This window comes from Vanellus vanellus, assembly GCF_965231255.1.
Source record: "Vanellus vanellus genome assembly, chromosome: 13".
In the NCBI taxonomy this organism is placed as follows: domain Eukaryota; kingdom Metazoa; phylum Chordata; class Aves; order Charadriiformes; family Charadriidae; genus Vanellus; species Vanellus vanellus.
The window spans coordinates 3,679,004-3,695,345 of record NC_138918.1 but is presented as its reverse complement, the minus strand read 5'-3'; the positions used below and the strand labels follow the sequence as shown (position 1 = coordinate 3,695,345).

The 16,342-nt window shown below is 55.7% G+C and overlaps 1 protein-coding gene across 6 annotated transcripts in view; it reads right to left on the bottom strand.

Annotated features, from left to right (window-relative positions):
- Positions 1 to 532: 532 nt before the first annotated feature.
- Positions 533 to 16,342, bottom strand: part of JADE2 (jade family PHD finger 2) — an 87,394-nt gene continuing 71,584 nt past the window's right edge. For 5 of the 6 annotated variants that reach the window (XM_082489726.1, XM_082489722.1, XM_082489723.1 and 2 more), the window contains exons 10-12: positions 11,109 to 11,226; positions 6,490 to 6,618; positions 533 to 3,455 (exon numbers count right to left, since the gene is read on the bottom strand). In XM_082489726.1, coding sequence (XP_082345852.1) covers positions 2,569 to 3,455; positions 6,490 to 6,618; positions 11,109 to 11,226 — 1,134 coding nt within the window. In that variant the 3' untranslated portion in view covers positions 533 to 2,568. The remainder of the gene's footprint in view (positions 3,456 to 6,489; positions 6,619 to 11,108; positions 11,227 to 16,342) is intronic. The other variant, XM_082489725.1, reaches the window with a different exon arrangement.

Below are 16,342 nucleotides of genomic sequence, written 5' to 3'. Positions count from 1 at the left end.
CTCCCCGGGTTTGACATGCCCCACCGGCCCCTCTCATCTTTCCCCACTTAAACGCCGTCTCCCCACGGCCAAATACGACTCCTGATGTTTCGGGAGCGTTTCAAACTGGTTTATTGCCTGGTGCTGGCGGCGCCGGGTTGGTTGTTCTTTAAAAGTCTCCCCCTTTTTGCTTTCCTGTACTGAGAAGACGAAGTAGTGCAGAAGCTGATGAATGGAGCTGTGTACAGTGAAATTTGTGGATTGCTTTTTTTTTTTTTAACCATAATTGAGTGAAGCACACGGAAGCAAGATTCATTAAAAGGCAGCATATTGATTATTGTTATGACTCTTATACTAGGATACTGTAGCTAAAGCTAGCAAGCCTGATAAGATAAACTAAGTCCTATTTACTGTATTTAACATTATCTGAACGTACTGAGCCTTAATTAATGAGCAGATTTTCATTTCCAACCTCAATGGATTACGCTAATTTATAACAAAGGTGGTTCCCGTTTGGTCGATTTTTCGGTTGGTTAGTCGGTTGGTTGGTTGGTTTTGTTTTTTTTTTTTTTCCTGCTAATAACTTGTGTAGCATTTTTCCCATCTGAGGAAGATTCCTCCCCCAGGCACGGTCAGTCTCCGCCGGGTTCCTGTGGGGCTCGGCCAGGGCTGGGCGGGGGCGGCCGACCCGAAGCCCCCGCCGCTCGCCATGCCTGGGGTGAGCTGGGCTGTCATCGCTGCAATTTTATCACTAATAAGGACTTTGGAAGGCTGATAAAGATGATCTACTCTAAAACGTCAATCGGAGGAGTCTCAGAGTTTCAAAAGAAAGCTCACAGTGAAATGAGCAAAAAGCATCGGAAATCAAAACGGCGGGATGCGGTCTCGGAGCAGCAGCATCCCTCGGAGCAAGCTTGGAACCTAACGCCGCAGCAGTGTGTTATGAGTGTGTCTTTAGTCCTTTGTTGCTAAATAACTTCCAATTTTTTTTCATAATGACAAGTTTCCGGTTTCTGGCTGTGCTGCTTGACTGTCAAAATATTCTTTGGCATCCACAAAATTATTTGACTGATTGGTTTGACAATTGCAAGGTTTTTTTGTTTAGTGATGGGTTTAACCGGTTGCAGAAGTGTCCCAGGTTTGGTTTTTTTTTTTTTTAAGTTTTTTTTTTTAAGCATTTTTTATTTTTAAAAAACAACAACAAAAGTTTCAGTGAATTCCTTTTTTTTTTTTTTTTGTTCCCTGAGCTCACACTGGGGTCACTCCAATAAAACACGTAGCACGACTTAACTGTGACCTTTGAAGCCAAAACCGAAGTAATGGTGCAATTAAGTGCAAACACGGAAATTCGCCTGACTCGTAGGTAACATGGGCTTTTAAACAACATTTAAGGCTTATTGGGGACATTTTATGCATTAAATTATTGTAATATTTATAATGTCAGCTTCTGTGAATCACCCTCCCACAACAAGTCAACAGCTTGTAACCAGGATTTAAGAATAATAATAATAAAAAAAAAAAAGGATGGGGAGGAATAAATTCACCATTTCCATTGTAGCGTTTAGTAGGAAAACAAAATGGTGAAGGCAAGCGTTGCCATTTCCCCTCGGTGACGGGTACGTTCACCCTCGGGGCCGAGCGTTTCGTTGTGCAAAGGGGATTTCAAAGGCGCCGCCCCGGCACGGTGGGACCACGGCAGCCACGGGCAGAAAAACTTCGCTCAACCTCCCGGGTTAAACCACCCCCGGCGGCTCCTCGCGGTGTTTTTAAAGGATGCTTTTCTCCTCCGTCCTGCCCCACGTTTCCGTTTCCCGGCTTGCCAAGAGCTGATCGATTCACCTGAGTACATCACTTCGGTTTTGCCGACCACCTCGGCGGGGCCGAACGCCGGCCGCATCCCACGGGGCAGCGACGGGGAGAAATTTTGCATCCTGGCCCCGGGATGGATCCCGACCGGATGGAAAGGTGAAGGGAAAATAATGACCGAGGCGGCTTTTTTTTTTTTTTTTTTTTCTTTCTTCCAAAAAACAGAAACGCAACGTTGCTCTCTTCCACCCCAAGCGCTTTCCTCCAACAAGCTTTTTGTGCTTTAGTCATTATTTATTTTAGTATCGCTTATTTCGCTCCCTCCTATACGCGCACACAGGCGGGTCTTTATTTCCCCTCCCGCAGCTGACCGCTACCGTACCCTCCGCTCGCTCCCTGCTCCGGGGGCAACCGTCCCGGGCAGAAATCTGCCCCTCGTTAAATAATGCCCATTAATTAAACTGTCATCCCTGCAGAAAGCACGGGTACCGGCACCCTCCGCCCTCTCGGCACCCTCGGCATCGGTCCCGCCGGGCGGCGGCTCGCGTTCCCGGGAAGCGGGGTACGTCGGGGAGCCGGGGAGGGACCACTACTGTCACGGTCATCGATGTCGGTGAAGCTGAAGCTGGATCTCAGGCGTATAGAGAAGAGAAAGACAACAGTGCCGAATTTCCAACTATATACACATATTAAAAATCCCCCTTGCTGTGATACCAGGCAGGAATTGGACATGGCAGTTGTAACTGGGTTGAGGCCTCGTCGAGCCGGGGCGGTCGGGAGGAGTTAGGATGCCAGGATGCTCATCCTGACGATGTCCTCGCCGGCCGCATCCAGCTGGCCCCGCTGCGCCCTGCCGCCGCGGGACTCCCCGTCCGAGTCGCTCATCTCTGCGTCGGAGAAGTAGCCGTCCGTCTCAGCGTCGAAACGACGCAAGGGAGCTCCGCCGGCGCCGTCGGGCTTGGGGGGCTGCGACCGCCGAGTCCCTCGGCTCTCCTTTGGTAATTTGAACCGCACGACGGTTTTGGGGCTACCTACGGAGTCAGGCACTTTGGCCGCCGGGCTGGGCTCCGGCTGAGCGCAGCGCGGCGTCTCCCTCTCCTTCTCTTCCTCCTCCTCCTCCTCTTCCTCCTCCTCCTTGCTGACGCAGCCCCTCGCCCCGGCCGGGGGGTGAGACTCACCGGCTTTCGGGAGAGAGCCCTTCTTGGCCGCCTTTTTCGCCTCGCCCGTCCCTTTGCGGTCGGCGGGAAGCTTGGCCACCCCTTTCTCCGACTTGCTCGGTCTGGAATCAGGAGCGAAGGGCTTGGTGGCATCATCCGACAAGTCGCTGGCGTTGTTAGTCCAGGGCTCGGAGCTCTCCGGGTGGCTCCCACCCCCGGCGGGGGGGCTGCTCCGGGGCAGCTTTTTCTTAGTGTTCGTTCTCGTTTTGCTTTTCACTCTCTTTGTGGCCTCGCTCTGCTTGAACGGGGACCTGAGGGAATGGTCCATCATGAAGCTCAGCAAGGTCTCCTCGTCCTGGAGGAGCTCCTCGGAGAGGCCGGGGGTGCTGTCCTCGTGGTGGGCGTTGTTGAGGGACCACTCGCTCATGGCCATGTTCTCGGCGGTGATCTGGACCGACTGCGCCAACCAGCTGTTGAAGAAGGTCCCGTCGATGGGGAAGGAGGTTGACAAGCCTGGAAAAAAAAAAAACAAAAAGGGAAGATTGCCTCAGAAGTCAGGAACAGCCGCGCTGCCCTTTGACACCACCACCAACTTCATGACACCACCACCAACTTCGTGACACCACCACCAACTTCGTGACACCACCACCAACTTCACCAAAACTCCCGGGCACCAGAGAAACGCTCAAAAGATCAACCGTAACGCACCACAGCAGAGCGCAGAAGAGGGTTCACTCCAGCACTTAGGCTGAATTTGGGGTCCGCCGAGGTCACAGCACAACCCGAGTGATCCAACACTCCGCAAACCTCCCCAAATCGAAATAGAGCATCTTTCAGCTGCAAAGATGCCAAGCCTCAACCCACCCCAGCGTGGGTGGAAAATACATCCCCGTGCAAAGGCCGCAGGACAGACAATCCAGGTGGGAGCCCAAAAATCCAGCGACTGCTACCAGAGCAGGACTTGTGCCCGGTGGGGGGGTGGCAGGTTCCCAAGCCACGTGGTCAGTGGGGTGATGGGACCGGCGCTAAATCTGCGTGCAAAGGCAGGGAGGGCAGGAGGCAGGTCTGGGAACATCTCTGAATACTCGGGGAGGTGTGAAAACTGAAGAAAAGGCATGGAGATGACGGGCCGGAATGGAAAAAGCTGAAAAACTTCCTAAATAATTATATCTGAGAGTGAAGGAAGCATTGTGGGCTGGGCTGGGTCTAACGAGCAACGCGAACGGCGCATACCCGCACAAGCACACGCACTTTTAATCCCCGTAACAGAAACTCACAGGTTCAACACCAGAGCTGGTTTTGGGGATGGAGGAAAAATTCGGTTTGGTTTTTTTTTTTGCTTTCAGGTTAAGAGCTTTCTTTTTAAAGCACTCAGTCGGGCAACAGAAGGGGGGAAAAAAGCAGTGGGACGGGCAGGGCGGCTCATGTCCGCAATGTTTGCTGGTCTCGACGACAGCTTTGCATCACCCTCACCTCCACGCTGTGTGGATGAGCGAACACCGCAGGGGGGTAAACAGAACAGCCTGCGCGATGCCAGGGCTGCTCAAGGGCGACAGGAGGTCCCTCAGGTTGGGTTCCCCCTCGGAGGTGACCCTGCCGTGGTGGCAGTCCCTCACCCCCTGGCAGGTCACTGCAGTCCTTTTGGAGAAGACTGCCTCCGACCCCAGTGCAGGGGAGGGGAAGCGGGAGCAGGGAGGAGCTCAGGGCATCGCGTGGTACCCAGGCACCAAACAGCCCGAGGTCTTGCCGGCAAGGACACTGCCAAGGTCGCCTTCCCCCCAGCCCTTCTCTGATGACTGCAGCCCCAAGCGACGCTTCAAGCCCTTTCGTAACACCCAGGAGGTTACAAGACCCCGGTGAAGCTTCGGGTCGGCTGCCTGGTTCCCCAGGCTTGCAGCAGCACAGCTTTTCTCGGAGACGCCCCATCCCTCCATCATTTGAAGGAATTTGCCCCAGAGAATCCAAAGTTTCTTCAGCTGAGAACAGCGCAGAGAGAGGATGAGTGCAAAAGCCCCGTTTCCAAAGGGGCTCCTGCCTAAAACCGAACGGCTTTGAGATGAACAGAAAGCAGCAGGGTCGGGGCGAGCAATGGGCAAAGCAGAGCAAGGCAGGGTGGCCCAGACCCCCACACCTCCCACAGAAACTCTCGGTACCCCCCGGAGGCTTTTATGGCACCCCCAGACTGCCTGAGAGCCCCGCGGGACCAGTGTACCCGTGGGGCAGCTGAGCACGCGTGAACTCATCACCTCCAGCCCCACATGCTGGCGGAGGTGACAGCGCTGGAGGAAGTCGAACAAAAACCCAATTCCGTGTAAAAACCATATGCAGTTGACAAGGCCCATGTCAAACAAGACTTTTTTTTTGTTCTGGTTTTCTTACTTTCCCCCCCCTGCCTCCCCCCCCCTCCCCCCAGCCCCATCTGCTGCTGAGCAGCTGATGGGGAAGAGCCGGAGGTGGGTGAAGCATCCTCGGAGCCAGCCTGCATCTCCTCAGCCCCCCAGCAAACTCAAGAGACCAGCCGTGCTTTGTGCCTGCCTCCTGCATGATCCTGGACCACCGGCACGACCGCACGGTCCTGGACAGTATATGCCATGAAAATGCACGGACCATGTGCTGTACTCACCGCCGGTGCACAGCACAGAGGACACGGGGGATTAGCCCTACTGCCGGGTGGGTAAGTCTGATTTTATCACCGGAAAGCGAAATCACACTTCAGCAGCACATCAGCACAGGGTTCGTAACGCGTTCTCCCAATCCGGGCGCAGGCCCTGGGGCTGCGGGGGATGGGGAGGGTGGGGGTGTATTTTACACCCCCTGCCCCACCAGGGACAGTGTCATGGAATCACAGAATCACAGAATGGTTTAGGTTGGAAGGGACCTTGAAGATCATCGAGTTCCAACCCCCCGGCCATAGGCAGGGACACCTCCCCCCAGCCCAGGTTGCCCAAGGCTACGTCCAGCCTGGCCTTGAACACCTCCAGGGATGGGGCCTCAACAACCTCTCTGGGCAACCTGGGCCAGTGCCGCACCACCCTCAAAAGGAAAAACTTCTTCCTAATGTTCAATCTGAACCTGCCCTCTTCCAGTTTGAAGCCATTCCCCCTCATTCTATCGCTACATGCCCCAGTAAAAAGTCCCTCCCCAGCTCTCCCGTTAGGCCCCCTTTAGGCACTGGAAGGCCACCATAAGATCTCCCCGAAGCCTTCTCTTCTCCAGGCTGAACAGCCCCAACTCTTTCAGCCTCTCCTCACAGGAGAGGTGCTCCAGCCCTCGGATCATCCTCGTGGCTCTCCTCTGGACACGCTCCAGCAGGTCCATGTCCTTCTTATGTTGGCGACTCCAGAGCTGGACGAATGTCTCCGAGGCCATCTCTCCCCCAGGACCTCGGTAATTCAGGCTGATGCCCACAAGGGAGAGATGGAAGTGGCTCCCACGGCTTCTGGTGTACGTGCAGGAGGGATCGGGGCTGGGACTCTTTACCCCGCTCCCCAAAACAGGGAACTTCCAGCGGCACGGGTCAACTCTGCGCCCATAAAATCAGACTTACCCAGTTGTCCCAACACAGTTTCGTTGACTGATTTCCTTTTCTCTTTCTTCTCGGGACTATTTTTTCTACCATCTCTTCCTTTCCTTCTCGGGTCACTTTTCTTACCCCTTGTCTTCTTCCCAGTTTGTTCTGGCATTTTTTAGAAAAAAAGGAAAACTCCGTGTGAGACGAGGCATCAGGGATGCTGCGCTGAGCAAGTTCCCCTGGGGCACACCCCCGCGGTGACGACCTGGACCAGACCTGCAAACAACTCCAAGCCAAAAGGGAGAACAGCAGCCACTTTTTGGCCAACTGTAGGCTAAGGTCTCTATACGTTAAGGAAATCTGAATCCCATAGATTATATAAAAAAAAAAGAGGTTTGGGCCCTGGACATGAAGTTAGTGCGGCTGCAGGACCAGTCCCACTGAAGGCAGGGGACTCGCTGGAGACCGCAGCCGCCGACGTGTCCTGCTGGACCAGCGCTTTAGGGTGAGGACCTGCGGGAGCAGCAGAAGGGAGTAACCCCGAACCCTGCTGAGACACCTTCCAGGAGACATGGGGACCTCCAAACCCAGCCGTGTGTCACCCATCACCGGCAAGAGCATCTCCTGGAGGGATTCAGCTGCAAAGCATGTTTGACAGCAACGCTACCGGCAGTGTTTTAAAGCAGACCTTGACTTGATTTGCCTTTCCGGCGATAGTAACTGCTCGCCCTCATACTGTGCGGGGCTGAAAAAAACCCAAAGCTATAAAACTTAAGCAGTGTATTGAGCATAAGTAAATGGAGTAGGAAAGATGACCAGCACTGCCTACGGAAAGCCGGGGATATGACTCTTAACTACGTAGACACTCAGCTAAAAACCAGTATTTCCTAAATGGCTTTGAACTTCTACTGGATTTATTCCTCTCGGGTAAACAGGACAAATACCCTATAAAAGTACGACTCGCATTGCCAAGCAAAATACTTCAACTGTTCTTACTTACTCCGTTAGGTCATTCTCCCACAGAAATCCATGCTAAAACGTCTATTAATTTTCAGAGGGGGAAAGATGCTGCCCTTAAACCAAAGTGGGGGTGGCTGACGGAAGCGGAGGCGAGACACGCGGTTTTTCAGTGTCTGGCCCATAGGCTGAACCCGCGCAAGCCCTGCGGCGACTGGAGCAATGACTTCAAGAAACGAACTGGTTTATTGTGTCAGCCGGCAGCAGACCTGCAAACAGCCTCAGCAGAGAGGCCGCGGACCGGACGGGTCCCAGGGAATAACCTCTGCTCTCCCCTCGCTGCGGCAGTGGAAATGTACTGGGCGAGCAGGGGAGGGAATTCGCGTTGCACCTGCCTGAGTCTGGATTAACAGAGGATTTACAGCCCTGGGGCTGCCACGCCAGGAACCCCTCCTGACCAAAGGACTCGCCTGGAAGGAAGAAAAGCAAAAGCAAAATGGGTATTTGCTACGGTTCCTGCCAAATAACGGGAGAAAGGCAGGCACATTTTTCACTTCGCTTACAAAATAAAAACCTAACTCCATTTAGACAGCACAATGTGGCTAAAGAGAAACCCGAGCAGCACTTTTTGAAGGGGAACCTGTCAAAATAGTAGCCGTGCTTCAAAGCCAGACAGTGTTTACTTTCCACTCCGTGCAAGAAAAATACAGGGGAGAGGCGGGTTCATTTCACACAGGCAGTCCTCGCTAATTTTATTAAAAATCTCCTGCTTAAACGATCATTTGTCAGGAGAAAAAATAAACCCCTCCAGTTCTGAGTTTCATGTGGGAGCCGTTCCAAAAAAACCTTTGTGCCAAAAACCATCTTTGGAATAACCCCAACAGATTTTGGGCGATGAGTACCGTCACAGCAGTTAAAAACTGGCCTCATCCAGGCAAAATAATGGAGACTTCTTCCTTTCTCCAAGAAACCCCCGGCACGCGGAGCAGCCCGGTCGGGAGCTGTGGGGAGGGGATGCTACAGGAACCGTCCCCCCGCTCTCAAACCAGTCAGTGCATCGTAACCATGGAAAACGCAGCAGTGAGTTTATCCATAGCTTTGGTCCCACTGGGCGCTGAGTATCTTTAGCTCTGAGCATCATCAACTGGCCTGGCACGGCTTAGCAAACCATCAGGGTCTATAATGGGGCGTGTTGGGGATGAGACAGTCAGGAGCTGAGGCAGAAAATCAACGCAACGCTGCTTTCCAGGGCTCTGCTGTGCGCTGCCACGCAGGGGTGGCACGGGCACGGCTGTGTAGCTGCCGCGGGAAGGGCAGCTGGAGGCTAAATCCTTCTCTGACCTCTTTCACACCGGCCGGCCCCGGCGCCTGCTCCTGCCGTCGGGCAGGACCTGGAGAGCAGCGGGAGGACCACGTGCTGCGCCGGGGAGGAGATGCGTACCGATGCTGTGCTCTTGCCTGCGCTATGACTGTCACAGCTAACAGAGCCATCTCCTCTTCCCACGTTTGGGATCGCAACTTTGATGTCACATCCCGGCAAGGGAATTCCTCCCGAGCTTGGGAGACCCTACGCATCGATGCCAAAAGGCACTCGGGTCACTAATGTCTCCCTGGCATGGGGAGGACCCGGATGGCCAAACCACCTGGAGATCCCAGCACCAAATTCCCACCGTAGGACCCCTTCCCTGCCGGCAGCGACTCATGGGAGCCATGTCTCCCAGAGGCGGCAGTCCCTGCTCAGGCTCAACCAAAAAGCCCATCCCGGGAGAGATGAGCAGCTCAGCTCAGTCAGTTCAGAGCAGACAATGAATTGGCAAATGCAAACCATTTTGGGCAAGAGAGAAGAACGCCTGCACCAAAACCGGTGAAGCGATCCCCCAGCCTGCACACCCATCGCCGCCTGCGTCACCCTCTCACCGCGGGTTTGTCTCTGATCACTCACCTTTAGGCAGAAGAGACATCACAGTAATGGCACTTGTCCTTCGCCCCGAATACACGCGTAACATTTTCAGGAATGGCAAAGGCACAGCGCCAGCACCAGTGCAGACAGCCCCAAAACGCGAGTGCCAGAGCCCCGACATGCCGGGGAGGGTCCCGTCTCACCCCCCCCAGCCCTCCCCGGGAGGAGCTGCCCACTCCCACCTCTCCCATTAGAGAGAGGGTCAGGCATGCACCAGTGGTCGGACTCCCCAGGGCATTTCGGGGAACGCAGGTCCCCAGGGGCATTTCCAGCCATCTAACGCCCCGTTCGCGAGGGAGGTGAGCTCAGAAAGCTCTCCTGGCAAACTACCCCACGCCTGTCTCCTCCTGAGAGCTGCAAACACTAAACCAGGTTCACCCAGCTGAACTGAAGAGCATCACGAGGTCCCCTGCCATCCCCCCAAAAACCCGCAGAGCCCGGCAGCAACAGCACATGGCATCTGCCTTCAGCATCTGAGTTTGTTGTTCTTGTCTTTTATCCACCTGGTATTCCCGAGCTGGACCTCCCACCAGCAGCACCACTGCTGGGAACACCACCCCGCACAAATTCCCCGGGTACCAGGGAACGGCTCTTGGGATGTGCAATGCGGGGTGTCCGGTTGGTGGCACCAGCTGGGAACACCATTTTGCCCAGGCTGGTGACCCGCATCGCTGGTTCTGCGAGGACGTACGGAGCAACGCACAGTGTCACTGATCTGTGTCACAGGGACTGAGATTTACAGGACCCACATCTCCCTGGAGCAAACCCCGGGGTCCCGGCCACTCCTGCCCCACATTGTCCCCCACCTCCGGCCATCGAGAGGAATTTGCACAGGCTTCAAGTCACAAACATCCCAACGTACACATTTCTCAGCCTCCAAAACTTCAGTCAAAGGAAACTTTTGTCAAGGAAAGCTCAGCCCAGACGGTTCCTGAAGAAACCCCGAGCATGTGATGGCTTCAAACGCAACTCCAAAGCCACAAACACAACAACCGTCGGAAGCGCCTGCCAAAGCGCCAGATGCTGCTGCTGGAAAAACTGTTCTGCAGCCACGGGGTTTGGTCTAGGCTGCCACCGAAGGGAAAGGAGGAGGGAGTAGGAGCTGTGGGCTCCGGCACTGCTTGTGCAAAAGGGGGAAAAAAAAAGATAGGACAGAAAGAAATCAACTTTATTTCAGTTCCTTAAAAAAAAAGGGGTTTGCATGCAGTAGCGTGATGTTCCCCACTAATCGGTACGTGGAGCAGTGAACTGCAGCTGAGCAGGAGGTGGTCTCTAGGAGACATCCCACCAGCAGCTTAACCTTCGGTTCTTGACAGAGCCAAAGGCATCTGCAACGAGTCCGAAGCGAGGGCTGCTGGCCCGTGCCAGGGAGCCGGCTGCCCTGGATCCACCCCAGCGCCGGCAGCCCCGTGCCCAGGATTCACCATCTCCTCCCGACCAGCTCCATCTCCACAAAAGTCACCGAAACGCCGCCTCAGCGTCACCACCTAACTAAACGCTCCGTCTTTCTGACCGGTCCCATGCAGAGGTCACCCAGGGTATGGCTTTATTGTGCGTTTCTGAACAAAACTGGAGATGGGCAAAGAATCACCAGAGGAACCTGTGCTTAAACCCCACAGGGGAGAGGGCAGATCTGGTTTCCGTGGGGTGGGGGTTGAAGCTTTGGGCACGAGTCTTTGGCTTCAGGGGCCGGCAGGGACAGTGTCTGCGAGAACGAGCTCTGGTGAGCGGTACTGACCTGGGTAAAGATCTTTCTCAATAAGCTTCATCTGGAGATGGAAGATCTGCTCCTGGAGTTTACAAATGGTGTGTTTCATTTTCTCCCGTCTCGTCACCATGTAACAGAGATTTCTAACCTACAGAAACACAAGAAACAGCGTCTGGTTTAGGCAGGGCTCCAAGCGGGTCCCCTCAGGCTGCGTCGCTGCTTCTGCCGCCTGGAGAAACCCCCGCTCCCCGGGACTCGGTCCTCTTCATCTCGCCATCATCCGTGCCCCACCAAAACCCCTACCAGGGCTCTTTGGATGTGCCAGGAGTAGAGGTGAGGGCTCCTCATCCAAATATATATGGGACAAAACCATGCAGTGAATGATTCAAAGCCTAAATGTGTCTGTTCTGGCACAGCCCGGACGCCCCCGGGGGAGATGAGGAGGGCTGGCCAGCTTCTCCAGCACACTCACTGGGCACGCCATAAGGAAGCACGGTATCTCCAGGGACGTGGCTTTGCTCACCCCATCAGCACATCGCTCTTGGAGCACCAAATCCCCCCTGCAGGTACCTGCCAATGTGCCCGGGGCGCCCACCCCAAACCAGAGCAGCCGCCTCGGGAACCCCAACCACAGCTCCACCAGTCCCTGCCCCGGCACGGGGGACAGCTCGGCCACCACCGCTCCCAGTGCCCGGGGCAGCAGCGAGCTGGGACCATCCTGCCCGGGGGACTGGGGGTCCGAAGCCCTCCCGAGGCAGGGGGCCATGTAGGGTGCCGCACGTAGGGTGGTCTCTCTCCCTCTCCTGCCTTCTTCTGAACCTAAACAATACGCAAGTCGGTCTTTAAGGTCTCCCATCAAAGGCCTGAATCCACAGGCAGGGTTTGCGCTTCGGCATCTGGGCTTTCGAGGGCACAAATCCCGCCCGAGTAACACAGCAGGGCGTCAAAACGGGGCCGAGCGCACTGCTGATCTGCCCCGACGAGTCGGGATTAACCTCCGGTACTTGTTGCAGCACATCCTTTAACTCTGCTGGTGGTACACCAGCACGCAAAGTGACCAAGACCCCCAACACGGGAACAGCGCTGGGAGAAACGGGCAGATGAGTTTGTGATCTTACCCGGGTACGGCAACGCTGAGGACACACGGGCTGTTTTAACCTCCTGTTAAATTTTCACAGACCTATGCAAAGTTAATGTCTCTAAAGGATTTGGAAAGCCTTGGAAGGGAAGATGGTGTAGAAGGAGCGTTATAACACATACGTATAATGCAAAGGCTCAGCAGACACACGGAGCCCCGAGCAGCCCGGCGGCAGCATCACACGCACGCCCTGTTCACACCCGACATAGAAACCTGCCCCAAAAATATGCCAAATGCTAAGAGGTACCTCGGTGCCCCCGCGTCAGTACGCCACTTCTCATCCACAAACTGCTCCTTTTGGAGGGCGGGAAAGACCCTCTTCCCGCACCCAGAGCAGGGAAGGGGCACGGCTGGGATGGAGCTGAAGGTAGGAGGCTACTGATCCACTGAGCATCAGTGCCCTACGAACAGAACTGCCTGTTGCCCTAAGGAAAATGCCAGCCAGAGCATAGAAACTACAGCAAAACATCCCGGTGACGTTTTGGGCTTCCCTGCCCCAAAATCCACCCAGCAGCCTCCCCTCCGCACGGCTACTCACGCTCGCTCCACATCTCCCCGCAAATCGCTGGCGCGTTTTGTCCCGGTTCACGAAATTTTAGTAACCAAGCGGGAAACCCCAAACGGCAAAGCACAAGACCTCGGCGCTCGCGCGAGCTACTGCAGCAGCGGCCAAACCCTGCTCGTCACACAGGGCTGCTGATAAACACCCCCACGCGTGTGACACCCGCTGGCATCCCCCTCGGGATGAGTTTCAGCGCCGCGCTTTTTGCCAGCCCGGCGTCGGGGCGGCCGGAGAGCCGGGCTCCGTCCCCACGGCTGCGGCGGGCGGCGAGGCTTGCGGAGGAAACGCAGGGCCTCGGCTGCCGAACAGAAAACGCTAATGGCAGCTAACGGGATCTGACAGCGCTTACTCGGCGCCCTGAGGCTGCGCAAGAGCAAAACTGCCTGCAACAGGGTACGGAGGAGGTGGCCTCGATGGTGGCTATGTCCACGTTCCCGCGTGACCCTGATGTCTCCGGTTCCTCCCCCTCCTCATCCTCAAGCCCCTCTCTGCGGAGGAAGGCTGGGCTATTTGCAGGCTCGGGGGACAGTCCCTTCGTGCCTCTCACAGTGACGCAGCAAGCCAGGACGTCGTCCCACGCTTACCTAGTGTCTGCCACCAACGGCTGTGAAGGCGTCAGGACAACCATGGCCATCCCCTAACGGCATCGATCTTACCTAAGGACAATTTAGAAACACTTACGTATACGGGAGAAAAAGGCGCTCTTTTTTCTTTTTGGGGGGTTGAATCCCGCAGCTGTGAATACAAAGCTGGGGGCTACATGCTGTACGTTTTACTATCTTCTCTCTTTTTGTTCTGGATTGGAGGAAACATCAAACTAAAATTTCTTTATGAGGAAAACAACTGCCTCTGGCAACCCACATCTCAAAGTGTTTGGTGGTATCTCTTCTCTGCGATTTGATATTCCTGGAAGAAAACATTACTCGTGCTCGGCTTAAGAGACTGCTGATATTTACACACACTTACACAGCTGAACACCGCCAGCGCTGCTTCCCCCAGCCAAGCTTCGATGCTGGTATGAAAGCCTGGGAACTATAGTTTCTTGTTAAAGTTAATTTAAACAACCGGTTTTTGGAAAAAGCTTTAAAAAAAAAAAAAAAATAAGTCAAAGAGGGTTAAAAAAGGCCAAAAAAACCCTGGCGGGACTGTACAAGGATTCCCAGGCAATAGCTTTAATTTGCTGATGCTGTGAAGTGCAGAAATGAGGGTGGTTAAACGCTGGCGGAGGGCAACGCCGTCATCCTGCGTCCCCCCCCCGCTTCATCTGCCCTCCTGCTTCTGCCTCCCCAACTCTTGGATCCAGATACCGTTATCAGCCCCCGAATCGCAACCATTCCTGCCAGATTAATTGCCGAAAACATTAAAATGGCAACAGGATGCCGCGTGGACACCCTCGGAAAGCCACCCCTCCAGGCTGCTCTTCTCCGGCCCCTAATTGATGTGATGCCCCACTATGCGCATGGCAAACAGGGGCGGCTGCGAACGGCGCTGGCGGACAGGAGCGGATACCTGCGGCGTGCTGGCAGCAAGGGGATTTAAACTCCTATCACCCATCCGAGCACTGGACTTTGATCCGGCCAGTGTTTATTGTTCCCCGTCTTAGAAGAAGAGCAAACAAACAGCTCCTCCAGCCAACCTGGCAGGGAGCTGCTGAGCAGAGGCTGAATGGGGAATGACCCCCCCAAAGCCTGGAGGCGGCTCTGGAAAATGAGCAATCTGGTCAAACCCCGTCGTTTTGACATAAAGAAATCAAAGAGAAGCTGCCGGTGCCGCATCTTTGAAGGAGGCAGCCGCCGGAGCGAAGCGCCGTGCCCAGAGATGGGCAGCGGCTCGCTGCAGCCGGGAGAGCCGAGCTGGGAGCAAGCGGGAGCAGAGGGAGGCGGAGCGGCCCGGTTTAGATTTACAATGCAGAGAGGCAGATGAGGGAAAAAAAGTGAGTTGAACTTGCCGCCCTCGGATCCGGCGGCGGCAACCTGTTGCCTACCGCTTGGTGCTGGCTGAGCCGTTACCGGTGGCAGCAGCCCAGACCAACGCAGAGGTGGAAATGATGCGGCAAAGGCAGGAGCGAAGGGAGGACAGACCGGCAGAGCGATGGCAATGATGTACACGGGGATGAAGGCTGACAGGGCCACAGAAAAGAGACCAACAGCTTCAAATCCAATTAGTTTTACACAGGAGAAGGCTTTTAGGCTCTGAGACCCACGCGGGGAGGTGCGTGCAGCGCGGGGCCAGGGAGGGCTGGTCCGGAGCTGAAACCTCAACTGGGCATGAACACGGTGCTCACCCGCACCGCCTTTCTCCCCATGGGTTAAATTATGCCGCAGACCCACAGCAGCTTGGAGAGAGGGTTCGGGGACGGGCAGGGACAGGCAGGGATAGGCAGGGGCAGCATCACCACCACCTTCGCCTCCCAGGGAGCAGCACGTCCCCGGCAGCACCCTCGCCCCCCCGCTCAGGGCACCACGGCATCACCTCCACCGGGTCAAAGTGATGTTCTTTCACTGCTTTCCTCCATCCTTGCCTGCTCCCAGCGACCTCCTGAGCCCTTCCATGGTTTCTGCAGCCCGGGTGAGCTCTCAGGAGGGGACCCAAGCAGGGGCCATGGATTCCCCCCCTTCGGCAGGAGCCAGAGAGGGGGGACCAGGCAGGGCTCAGGTTTTAAGCAGAGGAGGAAAGGGAGCTTGGCCCGTGCCTGCCAGGCTTGGCAGCCCTGCCCTGCCTGTCCCCGTCCCACTGCTGCCCTGTGCCGTGCCCGTGTCCCCCCCAGCACCAGCACTACCATACCCGTCCCCTCCCTGCCCGCTCTCTGCCTTCTCTACTCCGGCGCTGTGCTTCTTCCCCTGTGCTTCCTCCCCTCCCTGCTTCTCGCCTTTGCCACCCCTCCTCCTCTCCAGCCTGCCTCTGCCCCATCCCTGCCCCTGCCCGCTCCGTGACAGCCAAACCCGCCCGCAGGCAGCGCCGGCACAGCTTTGGCACTGCTGCTCCACCAAAAAGCTGCCGTGGAGGCGGCTGGTCCTTCCCCTGCGCAAGGATGCCCGGTGATGCAAGGAGCTGCGGGTGCCTGCATCCTCCGGCTCCATCCTCCGGCTCCATCCTCCGGCATGGCTCTGCCTCCGCCGGCAGCTCCCCGAGGAGCCGACCCACTTTCGGCTGCGGCAGGGCAGGGAATGCCCAGTCCCGCTGGCCCTGCAGCTCACTCCCGCCGTTCACCCGTCTTTGATGTTTAATGTGAGTAAATAAATGAAGTGTTCCTGTGCTTTGCTGCTGGAAAGCATCTGAGGGGCAGCACAGGATAATTTTGTGGTTTGAGACTACTAAGCTATAGTGGATATAAGCTGCAGCATCATCTGTCTCCCAGCCACCCGGCCCCACCGACGCACCTCTCCCCGCAGACATTTGCTCTTTTGAACCCCTGGCTGAGACCACCACTAACGTTTTTCACCAGTGTCAGCGTTTTGGCAGCGATGATACGCACATGCTGAGCACTGGAGCAGACTGGATGGTCCACGTGATCCACCACATTTCAAAAGGCTCGCCTGGGGATAAGGGGAAGTGGGGAGACGA